Source organism: Dendrobates tinctorius, unplaced genomic scaffold (assembly GCF_039654945.1).
Source record: "Dendrobates tinctorius isolate UK_male_01 unplaced genomic scaffold, ASM3965494v1 ptg000084l, whole genome shotgun sequence".
Classification (NCBI taxonomy): domain Eukaryota; kingdom Metazoa; phylum Chordata; class Amphibia; order Anura; family Dendrobatidae; genus Dendrobates; species Dendrobates tinctorius.
Genome location: NW_027361752.1, coordinates 3,048,099 through 3,065,119, shown reverse-complemented (window position 1 = coordinate 3,065,119; position 17,021 = coordinate 3,048,099). Strand labels below are relative to the sequence as shown.

The 17,021-nt window shown below is 46.9% G+C and overlaps 1 protein-coding gene across 3 annotated transcripts in view; it reads left to right on the top strand.

Annotated features, from left to right (window-relative positions):
- GABRR3 (gamma-aminobutyric acid type A receptor subunit rho3) overlaps nucleotides 1-17,021 on the top strand; it is a 160,215-nt gene that overhangs the window by 121,638 nt on the left and 21,556 nt on the right. For all 3 annotated transcript variants that reach the window (XM_073584411.1, XM_073584409.1, XM_073584408.1), the window contains one exon: nucleotides 15,083-15,223. In XM_073584411.1, the coding sequence (XP_073440512.1) occupies nucleotides 15,083-15,223 (141 nt within the window). The remainder of the gene's footprint in view (nucleotides 1-15,082; nucleotides 15,224-17,021) is intronic.

Sequence of the window (17,021 nt, the reverse complement as noted above, 5' to 3'; positions counted from 1 at the left end):
AGCAGATTAATGTGGTATACCTGGTACGGCTTTCTTCTCCTTGGTTGGTGGGCCTTGTAGTTGACGTCATTCAAGTTTTTCGACCACCTCGTATGGCCCTTGCCACTTGACCCCACTTGAACATGAGGATGAACACCAACACCCGGTCTCCAGGACTAAACTGTCTCAATCTCGCCAACCAATTGTAGACCCTTGCCTGGGACTCTTGTGCTTGAAGACGCTCTCCCTCACAATCGGCATCATCCTTGCCATCTTGTCCTGCATTTGGGCCACATGTTGTATGACGCTTCATTGGGGTGTTACCTTCACTTCCCAGGTCTCCTTTGCATTATCTAGAAATGTCCGAGGGTGCCGTCCGTATAGCAGCTCAAACTGTGAGAACCCCTTAGAGGCCTGTGTGACTTCTCTATTGGAGAACAATAGGTACGGTAGTAGGCAATCCCAGTCTCAGCCATCCTTATCCACAACCTTCTTAAGCATAGATTTCAAGGTCTTATTAAACCTCTCCACCAGGCTGGCCGTCTATGGGTGTTACACCATTGTCCGAAGTTAGGTAAACTGGAGAGCCTCACACAACTACCTCATCACTTTGGACATAAAAGTGTTATGAATGAGTCACCGGAGGAGGCAAAAACAGAAATACTAGCTAAGTCCAGAAAACCAGAGAAGTTGGCAGCTATCGGATTACAGACCCCTGAACCTATCAACAACAACCAGCAGTAGCCGTGGGGGGTTCCTACGGTGCCCTAGACCCCTCGATCACAGCCGGAGAACTACATAGCCTAAAGACAGAAAGGGAAATCTAAACTGCCCCAGAGCAGACCCCAAAGCAATAGGCAGCCCCCAACATATAATGACGGTGAAGCAAGATGAAAAAACACTCACACAGATAGAAAGATGGGCTGAGCAAACGATGGGGCCCAAGCTAACTACAAAGGACAGGATAGAAAAGCTGCTGTCTGTAATCCACCAAAACCCTATCAAAAGTGCCAACAGCTAATAGGGAAAAAAGCCCTGAAGACGCTAGGCTTCAAAAAGACTATATCAGTACTCAGGTATTTTCTGAAGACAGAGCAAAAAGGAATTCAGCACACCCCAGCAGGGAATGGCAGAAATCCAGAAAAACAAGGAAAAACAAAACCAAAACACAAATGCAAAAAACAGAGCAGAGAACTTAGCTTTTGAGGAGCAGGAATCAGACTGGTCTCCTAGAATCCCTCAGAGAGATCACCAGCAAGGCAGAAGGGTGTTGGCTGCCTTACTGTATATCCAGTCAGAAATTCCCGTCACCCAGTCATCATCATCCAGCTCAGGTGCTTGGTGATCAGCCTCACTACCTTCCTTCACCAGAAGAGGGAGTTCATCAGACCTCAATGGTGAAGGGGAAAATGAACTCACAACATAAAAGGAGTCCTTGGTCTGTCAGGATCTACTTTGGCAGGAGAAAATATGGACTAGCTCTCGAGCTATACTCCTGGTGGAGAACTTTCTCAGTGGTACCGCCTCTGCGTACCGTGCGGCAGGATGTATTGGTGACTCCTGACAGACTTAACCAAGGGCCTGACAAGGTCCATGGTAATCCGGTCAAATGGAACCTCTATAATGAGCAACGGCACTAGGGGACTGCAAGAGTGGGATACAGGAGCAGTTAGCTAATAGGTAGGGTAGGTTCAGCAGAAATTAATAATGTCTTGATGACACCCAAGCCAGTCGAACCTCTGAAGGACATGCTCTTGAGTTTTTTCTACTCCCAGACGCCCACCTAAGACATGAGAATGGGCCAGATCTAATGCCCTACGCCTATAGGGATCCGGTACCAATAACATCTATATCACTGCCCCTCTCAGCTAAGTGACCTGATAAAGGTAGCTCTTCATTTAAAGTAAATATGGAAACCTGGTGTCAGCGCCCAACTCTTGAGAAACCCCATTTATCGCAGTAACGTTGTCAAATGCAGTTTTTAACATAAGATCCTGCATTTGAGCAGTCTCAAAATTCTCCAGGAGAAACCCCAACTAAGGAATCTCGGCCTCATTGGTCACCATCTTGTTCTCGTCACCAGCAAGGACACACGGCGATGGGGATCCATTAGGTTTGAACCAGCTCCTGTCTTAGTCACTTGGTACCCCCGCCTTCTGCCATAAGTCTCAGAACAGGCTAAAATCCCGCCCTATTCTAACTCGACGTAGCAGATCCTTACCACCCTGACTTTATGTGCCTCAGCCCCACAGTTAGTCTTTATTGTCACTCTGGCAACGGGGTAGTCCTTGGCGTCCCCGTGAATACAACGAATGCCCACGGTTTTTCTGGGATCAACTGGTGGGGGAACGTGGCCCTTTATCAGGTTTACAAAACTCCCACAGTTCAAGAGTCTCAACACCAGTACCCATTTATTGTCACGGGGCATGACTGTGGCCCCTCACTGGTCTGATAGTCCACACTGCAGGTGGGATAGGCATAGTATGTACAGAACCTCCCTAGGCTGTAGCCCATCTGTTAATAGGACATAGGACAATGGGTGGTTATATGTCCAGGACCGTGACATATCCAGTATATCAAGTCTTTACCATCGGCCTTTGGCATCCCCTCACTGACCCCTTGGGACCATGGACTCCACCCAGTGGTGGCTCTACTATCCTTCTTTTGGGATTTTGGCTCCCTCTGGGTATCCCAGTATGGGGATGCAATACCACCCAGTTTCCTTAGGGATCTCTCACCCATGTGGTACCTTTCCACTAGGTCCACCAGGTCACCTGTATTTTGGGGTCTCCCTGGCAACCCAGGTCTGCACTGGCCTGGGAAGGAAGTGGATAACACCATTGCAACCCACTCTACCATCTGGGCTGAGGTGGAGGACTCTGGCTGCAACCACTTCTGTACCAGATGCAGCAAATCAAATATTTGGGAGTGAGGGGGTTTATCACTGCAATACACCCAGTGGTAGACCCTTTGAGCTCGGACAGACATAGTCACCCCTGAGCATGCCAGTATCTCAGCTTTTAGTTTGGAATATTCCCCAGTATGTTGTAAGGCCTGGTCATAATAAGCCTTCTGGGGCTCGCAAGTTAGATTGGGGGGCCAGCATCTGCGCCCATTGCATTGGAGGCGACTTTCCCGCTCTAAAGTAATAAAGATAAATGTCCAGCTCCACGATATAGTGAAAGTGCAATTCTTTATTCACTTAATCCATACAAGTGAGGTTAAAAGCCAGCATGAGGTGGCAAGGCTTGCGTTCTATGCGTTTCAAGTGACTAAGCACTCTTAATCAGACTTTCCCGCTCTGCCACTCTTTCAAGTACAGTCAAAAAAGCTTCCACATCATCGACCCGAGGTCATTCTTTGCATCGCTTGTCACCTTCCAGACGTATGTGTGGGAGGAACAGCCCCCGTCGAATGTCCGGGCCGGAACCAAGGGAGCCGTCATCTGGGTTCCGGGGGAAACTGTCCCCGGGGGGCAGAATTCAGGGACGGACCGTTGTGACAGACAGATGGGCTGGGGGAGGGACCAGTACAAAAGAGGCGGGGAATTCCCGGAACGATGAGTCAGCAGACCGACACAGAGACAGCAGGAGACCATGGGAGCGGCTGAAAGCGAGAACGACTCACCAGTGCCAGGGAGGACGCTCACCAAGGACTCCAGAAGGACGGTACCGAGGCGATTATCCGGGACTTGCTGCCCCGCTCCAGCCTGTGGCCACTGCGGCCCCAGTTCAACCCGCGGCCGCTGCTGCCTCCCCTCAGGCCGCGGCTGCGGCCTACCCGCGGTCACCCGCTGCCGCTGCTGTCTCGCCCCAGCCCACGGCTGCAGCCTGTTCCCCGCCACCTGCAGCCGCTCCCCGCCACCTGCAGCCGCCCTGTTCTCACCAGTGGCCGTGGCAAGTACAGTACCGCCGGTGGCCACCACTGTCCCGCTCCAGTCCGCAGCAGGGGCCGAGCCTCTGCTGACCGTGGACCCCCGTCGCAGCCGTTAGCTACGCAGGTGGCTTGTCATTCGCCACCACACATCGCTGCCGCTTGCCTCAGGCCAGAGGCTGCGGCCCAACTGTCCAAGGACTCCACCGGAGCCTGTGGGGCTCCAGTGTCATCAGCGTGCCGGAGTGCGCGAAGAGTTCGTCATCGCCTCAGCAACTGGGCCTAGCAACTACTACGCCAAAAGACCACCAACCCAAATGGCGAGGGACGTCTGGACGGCTAAGTTGACTTTATAATTAAGGACCCGTAGTCGGCCATACCTCGGCCCTATAGTGACCGGCTGTTGCCGGAAGTAGTCGTGGTCTACCCGTTTGTGTGTGCTTGTATAGAACCCCTGCAAGGGCAAACCGTGTTACTCCTTTTTGGTGATCAGGCCGGGACTGAGAAAAGTTCCCTCTAGTCTTATTAATGTTAATATAGAAAGCACCTAATTGTCTCGCGACTCGTCACTGCATCCTTCGTACCTACAAACACCACATATGTGTCGTCACCTGGACTTGGGGGAGGGGCTGCTGGACTTCCACGCATCGCCTTTCTGAGCAACTCAATGTTGCTGGAGCAACTCAATCTTCTCCCGGGAAAATTGCCCGCATTCTCCAACAGTTGTGGTAAATCGGCTCACTCGGCTGCACACGGAGATAGACAAAGGAACATTGTCTCTTTAAGATGGTTTATTAGGTGTGGTGCGTAAGCCAGTGCAGGGATAGCAAAAATGAACAAGGCCTTTCTGGCCAAAGGGTAAACAAAACATAACATAAGGCACAGTTCGTGTTGTTGCGGGGATCAGCCCGTTCAGGAAAAATCAACATCCACTGGTTCAGCTTCCGTTTCAGGACACAAAACACCAGAGTACCACTCTCCAGGCCTAGCGAACATTGAATGCCTCAGAAGACTGACAATTTAAACCCCAGACCACACCCTGAGGTAGAGATAAGGTGGACAACCTCCTACCCGCTCTATGGTTGTCAACAAATACCCACCCCTTAAAATGGCCGATTAACCCCTCTCAACACATAGTGTGCTGGAGCACACTTATGGATTTCAAATCACTGAAGCCAATAGCCTCAGTGAAATGTATCTCCCCTCCAGCACTTTGCCATTAACTTTGTCACAATAGGGATAAGCAAAGCTGAACTGAAAAGTTTGGAGTTCATACCAGATACCTAGTATCCGATACCGAATCCTGAACACAAACTTTAATGTTTGGGCTCGGATGCCTAATATAGTTTGTTGAAAGGCTGCAGCATAGCTAATCAACAAGCTTTTAGGCTGTGGGCACTTTCGGAGCCATCACATCCATGTCAAGTATTGGCATGGCTGTGATTGGCCTGTGCACCAGTTGACCTGGCCTTTATAAATGCTGGATTACGGGTGTTGCTGCCATTTTGCTTTGAGTGACATAGGGACAGGATGCAGCTGGAGTGAGGGACAGCATTAGGTTCTGTGTGTGCACACTCTGCAAAAAAGTCTGTGTGTGTGTGTACTCTGTGCTCCTGCCTGTGGGGGTACTATGCCTTTAAGCTTCTGTGTGTACTCTGCAGCCATGTCTGTATGAGTAATGGGCTTAAAAAATAATTACCGCTGTGTCAGTATGGGTTGTGGCTGGGCCCCTAAAAATTATTTGAGTCTGTACAAGTTGTGATGGGGCCTAAAAAAATAATTATACTCTGCTGCTGTGTCTGTACAAGTTGTGCCTCGGTCTAAAAAAAATAATTATTCTCTACCGCTTTCTCTGTACAAGTTGTTGGTCTTAAAATAGTTATAGTCTGCCGCTGTGTGTGAGTAGGGTGCCTAAAAACCACTTAAAAAATTAGTAGACCATCAATGAGGGGACGAGGACATGGCCTTTATGGGGCTGGTGTAGCTGCTGCTGGTGGATCTGCTTCCAGGAGAGGGTGTGGTCATTCTGTTCCTGGTACGTGCCTAAATGCAACATCATTTTTTGATGCACGCAGTTGACAGGACGTTATGCGTCATTTTGTGGGGCCGAATATCACGCTACACGATTGGTGAGGCCAGAACATGTTGAGGTAGTGTTAGATTAGATGGCTGAGAGTGCCTCCAGTTCCTTTGCATTATCTTCCATCAGTCCAATGCAGAAGGCACAGTTGACACCTGCGGAACATGGTCATCCGTTTTACCCACCCCCTTGCAAATAAGACAAGCAGTCTCAGCCCCAAGTCTTGCAGCAGTCACTTCTGCTTTTTGAGGACTGCACTGGCTGTGGTTCCATCGGCCATCCACCTGTCTCTGTCCCACAAGTGGAAGATATTGAGTGCATTAATGCCCATTCACTTGTTCAGTTGGAGCATGAGTGCATGGGACGTTTAGTCCACACAGTCAACGGAACACCACAGCACATGTCTGATGATGATGAAACACAGGTGCCAGCTGCTGCATCTTTCTGCAGTGTGGAGACTGGCAAAGAGGCCAGGGATTAGGACTGGATGGAAGATGATGCGGGGGATGATGAGGTCCTAGACCCTACATGGAGTGAAGGCCATCTTAGTGATGCAAGCAGTTTGGAGGAAGAGGAAGTGGTCACTCTGCCTCAGCAGCACAGCAAAACAGGAAGCATGGTGCAAAAGCACAGCATGCAGCCCTTAGCCAGTACAATCGGCTGCCACTGCCCATCGCGCAGAGGAAATGAGAACACCAAAGCCAGCCAAAATGAGCTCCCTAGCATGGTATTTCTTCAGGCAATGTACTGATGTAGTAATAGCAGGCACGCGGGATGCAGTGACGAGACAGGAGCCAGAGTGAGCTTAGAACGTAACTTTTTATATATATACTGTATGTATCTATAGGGGCTATCTCGAGTAACCAACAAGCTAACAACAGTTATCCTCACAGGGATCAGAACAATAATACACAGGTAATACGATAAGAACTACCCGGTCGGAACCGGTAACTAAAAGACCACGGCATGGCCGACTACGGGTCCTGAAACTACGTTTGATTAACTATAATGTGTCACTTATCCTCCTCTGACATCCGGCAGAGTGGTGGTCGGTGTTTCTTCGGCATGTCAGCCGCTGGGCCCAGCTGACGAGGAGTTGGAGCAAGCTTCGGGCGTTCCTACGCCCAGATGGACTGTGAGCACAACAGGCCCCTGAAGAGTTCCTCTGTGTTGTGCCTTCCGGTGGAGGCGGAATGGGGGCAGTCGGGGCCCGCAGGCTGAGGCCGGACAGCGGCAGCCATGGGTGGCAGCGGGCAGGCCGCAGCCGTGGGCTGGAGTCGAGCAGTGGTGGCCGCGGGAGGCGGCAGACAGGCCGCAGCCGCGGGCTGGAGTCGGGCAGTGGTGGCCGCGGGCTGCAGCGGACAGGTCGCAGCTGCGGGCTGGAGTCGGGCAGCGGAGGCTGCGGGTGGCAGCGGACAGGCCGCAGCTGCGGGCTGGAGACGGACAGCGGTGGGCGCGGGCGGCAGCGGACAGGCCGCAGCTGCGGGCTGGAGTCGGGCCTGCGGCGGCCGCGGGAGGCCGCAGGCAGGCTGCAACTGAGGGCTGGAGTGACGGGAGCACGGTCGTTCGGTCAGTGCCCTGCTGCTGAGCTGCTCAGGGCTGTCTCCTCCTTGTCCGTGGTGAGTCTCTCCTCAGTCCCTCTGGTCGTCGCTCTCTCCTTCTGGCTGTGGCTCTCTGACGCCACCTAGGCTCCCTGCTCCTTCTCTCCCGCGCTGTCGAGTGCCCCCTGCTGGCATTCTCAGCTCCTTTTATACCTGCTCCGCCTCCACTCCTTCTAGAACTGTCTCTAGTCCGTCCTCCCATTATGTCCCCCGGAAACAGTCTCCCTAGGAACCTTGGTGACAGTCCTCTTGGTTCCGGCCGGCTTACATAGTGGGGACTCTCCCTCCTACACTGACGACAAGCGACAGGTGGTTTGCATGCTGTGTTGGCAGAGCCTGAAGCGAGGTATACATTTTCTGAACCTGAGCACCACCTGCATGGTGAGGCATCTGTATTCCAAGCACAAGGTGCAGTGGAGTACACAGCTTAAAAAGCGTGACAGATCTGAGCCTCCAGCTGCGATCTCTGTCTTATCTTCATGCTCACGATCAACCGGGCTACCTGCCTCCCCGCATTTAGAGGATACAGCAGCACCAACATCACCACCAGTGTCACCGATCATCTGCACACCGATCCATGTAAGTGTTCAGCTCTCCATCCTACAAACCCTTGAGAGAAATAAGAAATACCCACCCAGCCACCCATGAGCCATGGCAGGGACGGACATTAACAGCTTGGGGTTCCTGTGCAAGAAATGTCTGGGGCCCTCTCCTTTTATGGTGACAAAGCTATATATATATATATATATATATATATATATATATATATATATATATAAATCAAGAAAAAAGGGCAGCACTACCAAAATAATATAGTAGGTGCAAAACCTATTCAGCAGTCTCCAAACAGCCAAATTAACAAAAGGAAAAAAATAGGCAGCACTCAAATTAAATGTGAAAACAGTGGATACTTTACTGATCCTCAGGTGGCAACATTTCAACGGTGACCCGTCTTTGTCAAGCTTTCACATTTAATTTGAGTGCTGCCTATTTTTTTCCTTATATATATATATATATATATATATCTCAAGAGAAAATGGACAGCATAATCCAAAATATTCAGATGCTCAGGCCTCCCAAGCAATTATCTCAAAAGCCAAAATTCAAATATGAAGAAACTGAAGGCAGCACTCCTTTTCAAAGAGTAAAAAATGTGGTTTTATTTCAGACCCACATGATTAGCGACGTTTCGGCTCATGCAGAGCCTTTATCAAGCTGCTACTACTCTTCCAGGTCGGCCATCCCTGCCCTGCTCACACGTTATGGACCAAATCAAATGTGCATTGCGCAACGGCATCAGTGGCAAGGTCCAACATAACCACCAATATGTGGAACATATAACCAGGCATATGAAGTGTCGGTTGGGCCTAAGGCGGTAGGCGTTCTAGCGCATGTCTTACCACGACAGAGGATTTCTGGGCGTTCCTATGTCCAAGTTGCCTCTTCCTCCTACTCTGCTTCCTCCACCACCTCCTCATCGGGTGACAGTAAGACCTGCACTACCAACTTCAGCACAGCCAGGGAGAAACAACTGCAGGCTGTTCTGAAACTCCTCTGTTTGGGGAACAAATCTCACATTGTGCAGGAGCTGTGGACCTGGAAAGTGTGGGCAGTGTGTGCACGCTTTCTGCGTTCTCGCCCTGCTGCTGCTCATCTGTCTACGCTGCAGTGTCACTTCTGACTTTCCGCTCACCACCTCATATGCGACCGTCCAGCAAGCAAGGCAGAACTCCACCTTGCATATGATGGAGAGACTGTGCGTGCAGCAGCAGGCAATAGTAGATTTTAGCTGCAGCACACCCTGCTGAGTTGCTCTGTGAAACAACCCCACTTCACCAGCAACATGGCAAGCACTGATGATGCAATCATGAGCCTTATTATACCACTTTTATGACTTCTGGAAAAGAACACTTCAGGCCAATATGGATGAGGTGGTGGAACAGGAAGAAGTGGAACAGGAAGAAAGGGAGCAGAAGGAACAGGGACCATTCACAACGCTATCAGGCCTGTCATCCACACATGGCTCTGAGGGTGGGTTCCTGTACCAATAGCGGCCAGGTACACAACGGGCCAGCCATAGGATAGTTCTGGAGGATGTGAAGAAGGAGGAACCATGTTCACTGGAGCGTGGCTGGAAGGATATAGAGGACCCAGACCATACGCCTTCCACGGAGGGCAACTTGTCATTTCCTCTGGGCAGCCTGGCACACATGAGTCAATACATGCTACTGTGCCTGTGTAACAACCTCTGAGTTGCCCGAAATGTTACCACTGCTCATTACTGGATGGCTACCCTGCTGGATCCCCACTACAAGGACAACGTACTATCACTTCTTCCGTCACTAGAGTGGGATCGCAAAATCCAAGAATACAAGTGCACGCTGGTAGTGGTACTAATGACAGTGTTCAAATCTGACAACGGGGGCTCAGAAGAAGAGCAGCTCAGAGGAGGAAGTCGCCAAAGGAAATTCGTCACTGCCACCATCATGGAAGGTAGGATTAGCATGGCTGAAATGTGGCAAAACTTTTCTCAGCATGCCACAACATCTGGCATCACACATTTAACTTCTGGATGTCCAAATTGGCCTGAGCTTGCCCTCTATACCTTGAAGGTGCTGGCCTTCCCTGCGGCAAGTGTACTGTTGGAAATTGTGTTTAGCACGGAAGGGGGGTGTGATCACAGACAGGAATATCTGTCTGTCCACAGCCAATGTGGGGAAGATAACATTTATTAAAGTGAACCAAAGATGGATCCCACAGTTCGTACCAAAAAAAAGTGTTGGCTACCTCGTCCTCTGCCTGTTCCACCTACACCGCTTCATTTACCTCCACCTATTCCACCTCCTCCTCCACTTGGACTTCCGTCTCATTATTCTAGGTTGTTATGTTTTGTTAATTCTATGTTCTTTTAAGTCAGTTCCCTAAAACAAAGAAAAAACAAAAAAAAACAAAAACAAAGTGTTGGATCACACCTCCTTTGCCTCTTCCTCCTACACCGCCACCTCCACCTCCGCCTCCACTTGGACCTTCGTCTTCTGAGTCAAGATTATTATTTTTGCTTTTATATATTCTACTAGCTGAAGAGCCCAGCATTGCCTGGGCATAGTAACCAACTGTGGTTAGTTATAACAAATTATAATGATTATATTGCACATAAAAAACGTGCATCTAATCCTATCCTGTGTGATACTGACTGCTGAGCCATGTATCTAATCCTATTCTGTGTGATACTGTCTGCTGAGCCGTGTATCTAATACTATTCTGTGTGATACTGTGTGCTGAGCTGTGTATCTAATCCTATCCTGTGTGATACTGTCTGCTGAGCCGTGTATCTATTCCTATCCTGTGTGATACTGACTGCTGAGCCGTGTATCTAATCCTATCCTGTGTGATACTGACTGCTGAGCCATGTATCTAATCCTATTCTGTGTGATACTGTCTGCTGAGCCGTGTATCTAATACTATTCTGTGTGATACTGTGTGCTGAGCTGTGTATCTAATCCTATCCTGTGTGATACTGTCTGCTGAGCCGTGTATCTATTCCTATCCTGTGTGATACTGACTGCTGAGCCGTGTATCTAATCCTATCCTGTGTGATACTGACTGCTGAGCCGTGTATCTAATCCTATCCTGTGTGATACTGGGCTCCCCCTGCAGTCTGTGTCAGAGGGTGGTCTGTGTTTGCACGGTAATAATTTGCGTTATTTCCAGCTTTACAGAAGGATGATAACACCATAGAAATGATAAGAATAATAGGCCTCAGTTACCATAACTGTCTACAAAGAAAACTGTTGCTGAGAGCAACCAATCACAGCTCATTTTTCATCTTGTAAACAGCCCTGGGACAGCATGGCGAGTTTTGAGTGGTGACTTTTGTGTTTCGAGTTTTATGTGGCGAGGCTGGTGTATGTGTGGTGAAATGTGTGCTGAGGGTGGTATATGTGTTGAAGCACGTGGTAGTGTGTGGCGCATTTTGTGTGTATGTTCATATCCCCGTGTGTGGTGAGTATCCCATGTCAGGGCCCCACCTTAGCAACTGTACGGTATATACTCTTTGGCACCATCGCTCTCATTCTTTAAGTCCCCCTTGTTCACATCTGGCAGCTGTCAATTTGCCTCCAACACTTTTCCTTTCACTTTTTCCCCATTATGTAGATAGGGGCAAAATTGTTTGGTGAATTGGAACGCGCGGGTTTAAAATTTCACCTCACAACATAGCCTATGACGCTCTCGGGGTCCAGACGTGTGACTGTGCAAAATTTTGTGGCTGTAGCTACGACGGTGCAGATGCCAATACATACATACACTTTTTCCCCATTATGTAGATAGGGGCAAAATTGTTTGGTGAATTGGAACGCGTGGGGTTAAAATTTCGCCTCACAACATAGCCTATGACGCTGTCGGGGTCCAGACGTGTGACTGTGCAAAATGTTGTGGCTGTACCTGCGACGACGCGGATGCCAATCCCGGACATACACACACACATTGAGCTTTATATATTAGATGTTATTTTAAGTCATTTCCCTATCTACATTTGTTTTCAGCGCAATTGCCTTGCTCTTACCCCCATTTAGCTTCCTTTTGCAGCCCCCTAGCCCTTACTATGACCATTTTACTGCCATTTTAAAGCACCAAAGTTCGGGTGCCCATTTACTTCTATAGAGTTCGGGTTCATGTTCAGATCCCCAACCGAACTTTGGACTACAGTTTGTCGTAACCCAACAAATGTGAACTCTTTAGAGAGGATCTGCCACTTGTCATATATGTATTTTTTTTACCTGGTGTAAATGCCATTGTTCTCCTGAATCTGGCAGTGTTTTCCTTTAGTTTATCATCTTTTTAGCTAAGTGGGCATCATCATAAACGATTCTGTATAGGAATCTTCTTGAGAACCACTCCCATGTGGCTGAAAAGACTACATTTATATTCAGGGAAGAGAGCGGCATATATCAGGAACAGAGAAGAGCAAGAACAAAAGAAAAACAATGCTAGGTTAATTTACACCAGGTAAAAAAACTGACATATACTGTATGACAAATTATGACTTCATTAAAGCACACTATTGCAAACAAAGCACGAAACATACAGTGCATCTATTTGACACTTATGACATTTGGTATGGTTTACCTTGAAACTTCTGGGTCAATTTGCAAAATCTGTAACAGTGTCCTTCACCACGCTCTACTGATATATTCTTACAGTGGAAATAATAGATCTACGAAACCCCATTAAAATGCCAGGTTTTTCTCATGTAAAAACAATTAAACCAAGAAGGATAATGTCAAAACTTTTTCCACCTTTAATGTCACCCATAATCTGTGCAATTCAATTGCAATCTAAACTGAAATCTTTTTAATGGGATAAGAAATATAAAGAACTAAAATAATGTGATTGCATAAATATTCACACCTTTAAACTGATACCTTGGTAAAGGTGATCTCTCAATACGATTGTGTTTATAAGTACCATTACAGAAATACCAAACATGTCCAGTTTTGTTATTATTTTAGTGGTGATAAAAATCAGAAGTTTGAAAAAAATTTTTGGGGGATGGATGTCATAATTTTACGAGACCCATAACGTTTTCATTTTTTTATCGATGTATCTGTGTGAGGGCTTATTTTTTGTGGGATGAGACAACATTTTTATTGATACCATTTTGGGACAGATATGGCACATATGACATTCTGGTTGCTTGTTACAGCATTTTTTGTGAAATCGAAGCGACCAAAAATACGTAATTTTGGCGTTCTTGATTTTTATCAATTTACTGTGCTTACCGATTGGATAAATTATTTTTATAATTTGATAGATCAGCTGTTTCTGAATGCAGCGATAACACATGTGTATTTTTGTATTAACTTTATTTTTTAATGAGGAAAAGCTGGTGATTTGAACTTTTGTTTATTTATTTTTTAAAACTTTTTTATTTTTTACTTTTTGTTGCACTTGTTAATCCTTTTAGGGGACTATAACCTGCAATTGTCTGATTGCTTGTGCTATGTACAGCAATATCACAGCATTGCTGTATATAGTAAAAGTCATAGTCTTCTTTCAAGCCTGGCCAAAGGCTAGGTTTCAAGGGAGCTCCGTAATGGCAAGAATGGAGGTCTTCATCAGACCTCTTGCTGTCATAGCAATGCTACGGCAACCCACGAGCACGTCACAGGCACACCGATGGTTACTTTGATGTTAAGGTTGTTATCAGAATTTGACAGTGGCATTTAACAGGTTAAGAATCACCGGTGGCGCTTTGCGCTACCCCCGGGTGTTAGGGCAGGTCCTTGCTGTAACACACAGGCATTACCTGCCAGGTATGGGGTGAGCTCACCCTGTGAGTCCGATCCATACACCTGCTACAGACTTGACCTGTACATGTGCGGCAGATGTCGATAAGGGGTTGAAATGTCACTGCTGTGCACATGTTCAGTCTTATGCCACATCTTTTATCAGCTCCATGCTTCAGAAATCCAGAAGCACTCAAAATAAATGAAGTGCTCATTCTTTAAGTGACTTACCGGTACAGAATGAAAGCTAGAAGAATAGTGATGAGCATACGTGCTTGGATAAGGTGTTATCCGAACATGCTCGGGTGCTAACCGAGTCCCCGCGGCTGCATGTCTCATGGCTGTTAGACAGGCGCAACACATGCAGGGATTGCCTGCTTGTTACAAATTCCCTGCATGTGTTGCGCCTGTCTAACAGCCACAACACATGCAGCTGCGGGGACTCAAACATATTTTTCGAGCACGGCGAAGACACTCGGTTAGCACTCGAGCATGCTCAGATATCAAGATATCCGATTAATAGAAGGTTAATAGAAGTGACCAGACCATTTTTCTGATTCCTTCTGCTCTGAAGTTGCGCTGTACTTTATAATAGAAGTCAATGGAAAAGGCTCTGTAGAGATGCCCAGAAGATGCCAAGCTTTTTCTTGAGCGCTTTATCAGCATTTTTGCTTGAAAATCCATTAATTTCTTCATTGTTAAATGGATTTAAAAAAAAATCTATAAAACACCAGAAAAAAGGTGACCCAAAAACACGGGAGAAATGCTGAAAAAAATTACCACTTGGTCAAAAACTTCAAATTAGTTATTTCTTATGTATGTGAAAAACGGTCTTGATTTTCATCAGTGTTGCTCAGTGTTTCAGGTTCTACCATCAGTATTTCATCATTGATTTTTTTCGTATGAAAATAAATAAATGGATACATAAATTGGAAAGTTTCTCTGGCTTCTTTGGACACCTAGATCATAAGTTGTGGCATTGGGGTCTGTAGGTGAAATTCTGGACCCCAAAGAATTGGACAACTCCTCTTACTGTACAGTGTCCTCATATTCTTTATAGAATTTTTGAAGAGCGAAGCCCTCTTGTTAATGGAGGGTCACATTTGTAATTTGACCAATTGCTAATCTCATTATTTCTTATGAGAATGCCACCAGTTCAAGTAAGTTGCATTCCTATTAGGTGGTCTCCTTAGAAAATAATGTAAATGATGCAATGATATACTGTACCTGCTCCGGACATAACTTGATTTGCTCTTTCATAGATGCCTACAATGAGGATGACCTCATGCTGTACTGGAAGAAAGGGAATGAGTCTCTAGTAACCGATGAACATATTGCCCTGTCCCAGTTTTTCATTGAAGAGTTCAGTGCATCTAGTGGCCTGGCCTTGTATACTAGCACAGGTAGGTATAGCTAGAAAAACGCTCTCGCCGATAATAGTTGTGGATGAAGAACACCAAACCCATGGATGTCTGCACCTAGTTACCAGTGATCAGTGCTAGATCAGAGCAATAATGTAAAAATGTTACTGTAGAGGAGCAGTTTATTGTAAAACATGACGATCTCCTTTGAAGCCCATCCACAGGCAGGGCTTCATTGTAGTAATAACATGGCAGATGTGGGGGCCATCACTAAGCCCCTGGCTGACATGGCAACTCCTTGTGCGTGTTGCGATTGCCAGTAATCGTCGCAGCACCTACTTTAGGGTGCACACTGTTTAACACAGCAACCACCCTCACTATATGGAACAGGCCCAGTTCCTGAGCCTGCTCAATGCAAGCAGTGCACACATCCACCATACAAGTGCATCAGATGTTGCTAAGGTATTACAGAGGTTGTAGAAGTCAATCCCATTATATGCAGCATAAAACAAGAAAACCAATGTACAGTGGGGAAAATAAATATTTAATGCACTGCCAATTTTGCAAGTTTTCCCACCTACAAAGAATGAAGAGAGCTGTAATTCTTGTCGCAGGTACAATTTAACTGTGAGAGACAGAATCTACAAATAAAATCCAGAAAATCCCATTATATGAATTTTACATAATTAATTTGCATTTTATTGCATGAAATAAGTATTTGATAAAATAGAAAAACAGAACTTAATATTTGGCACAGAAACCTTTGTTTGCAATTACAGAAGTGAGATGTTTCCTGTAGTTCTTGACCAAGTTTGCACACACTGCAGCAGGGATTTTGGCCCATTCCTCCATACAGATCTCCAGATCTTTCAGACTTCGGGGCTGTCGTTGGGCAACATAGAGTTTCTGCTCCCTCCAAAGATTTTCTATTGGGTTCAGGTCTGAAAACTGGCTGCGTCACTCCAGGACCCCAAAATGCTTCTTATAGAGCCACTCCTTAGTTGCCCTGGCTGTTTTTGGGTCATTGTCATGCTAGAAGATGCAGTCATGACCCATCTTCAATGGCCTAACTGAGGGTAGGAGGTTGTTGAACAAAATCTCGCGATACATGACCCCATCCATCTTCCCTTCAATAAGGTGCAGTCGTCCTGTCCACTTTACAGAGAAGCACCCCCAAAGTATCATGTTTCACCCACTATCATCCCGATGGTCACTGGTGAACTTCAGCGTGAGCAGGAGGACCTTGCGTGACCTGCAGGATTTTAATCCATGACAGCATAGTGTGTTACTAATGGTAATGTTTGAGACTGTGGTCCCAGCTCTCTTCAGGTCATTGACCAGTCCTCCCGTGCACTTCTGTGCCGATTCATGTTCTTTCTCAGAATCATCCTTACCCTACAAGCTGAGATCTTGCATGGAGCCCCAAACCGAGGAAGACTGACAGTCATCTTGCGTTTCTTCCATTATCTAATAATTGTGCCAACAGTGGTTGCCTTCTCACCAAGCTGCTGCCTATTATCCTATTGCCCATCCCAGCCTTGTGCAGATCTACAATTTTGTCCCTGGTGTCCTTAGACAACTCTTTGGTCTTGTCCATGGTGGAGAGGTTGGAGTGTGATTGAGTGTGTGGACAGGTGTCTTTTATATAGGTAATGAGTTCAAACAGGTGCATTTAATACAGTTAATGAGTGCAGAGTATTAGGGATTCTTACAGAAAAACTAACAGATCTGTGAGAGCCAGAATTCTTGCTGGTTGGTAGGTGATCAAATACTCATTTCATGCAATAAAATTCAATTTAAGTATTTAAAAATCATACAATGTGATTTTCTGGTTGTTATT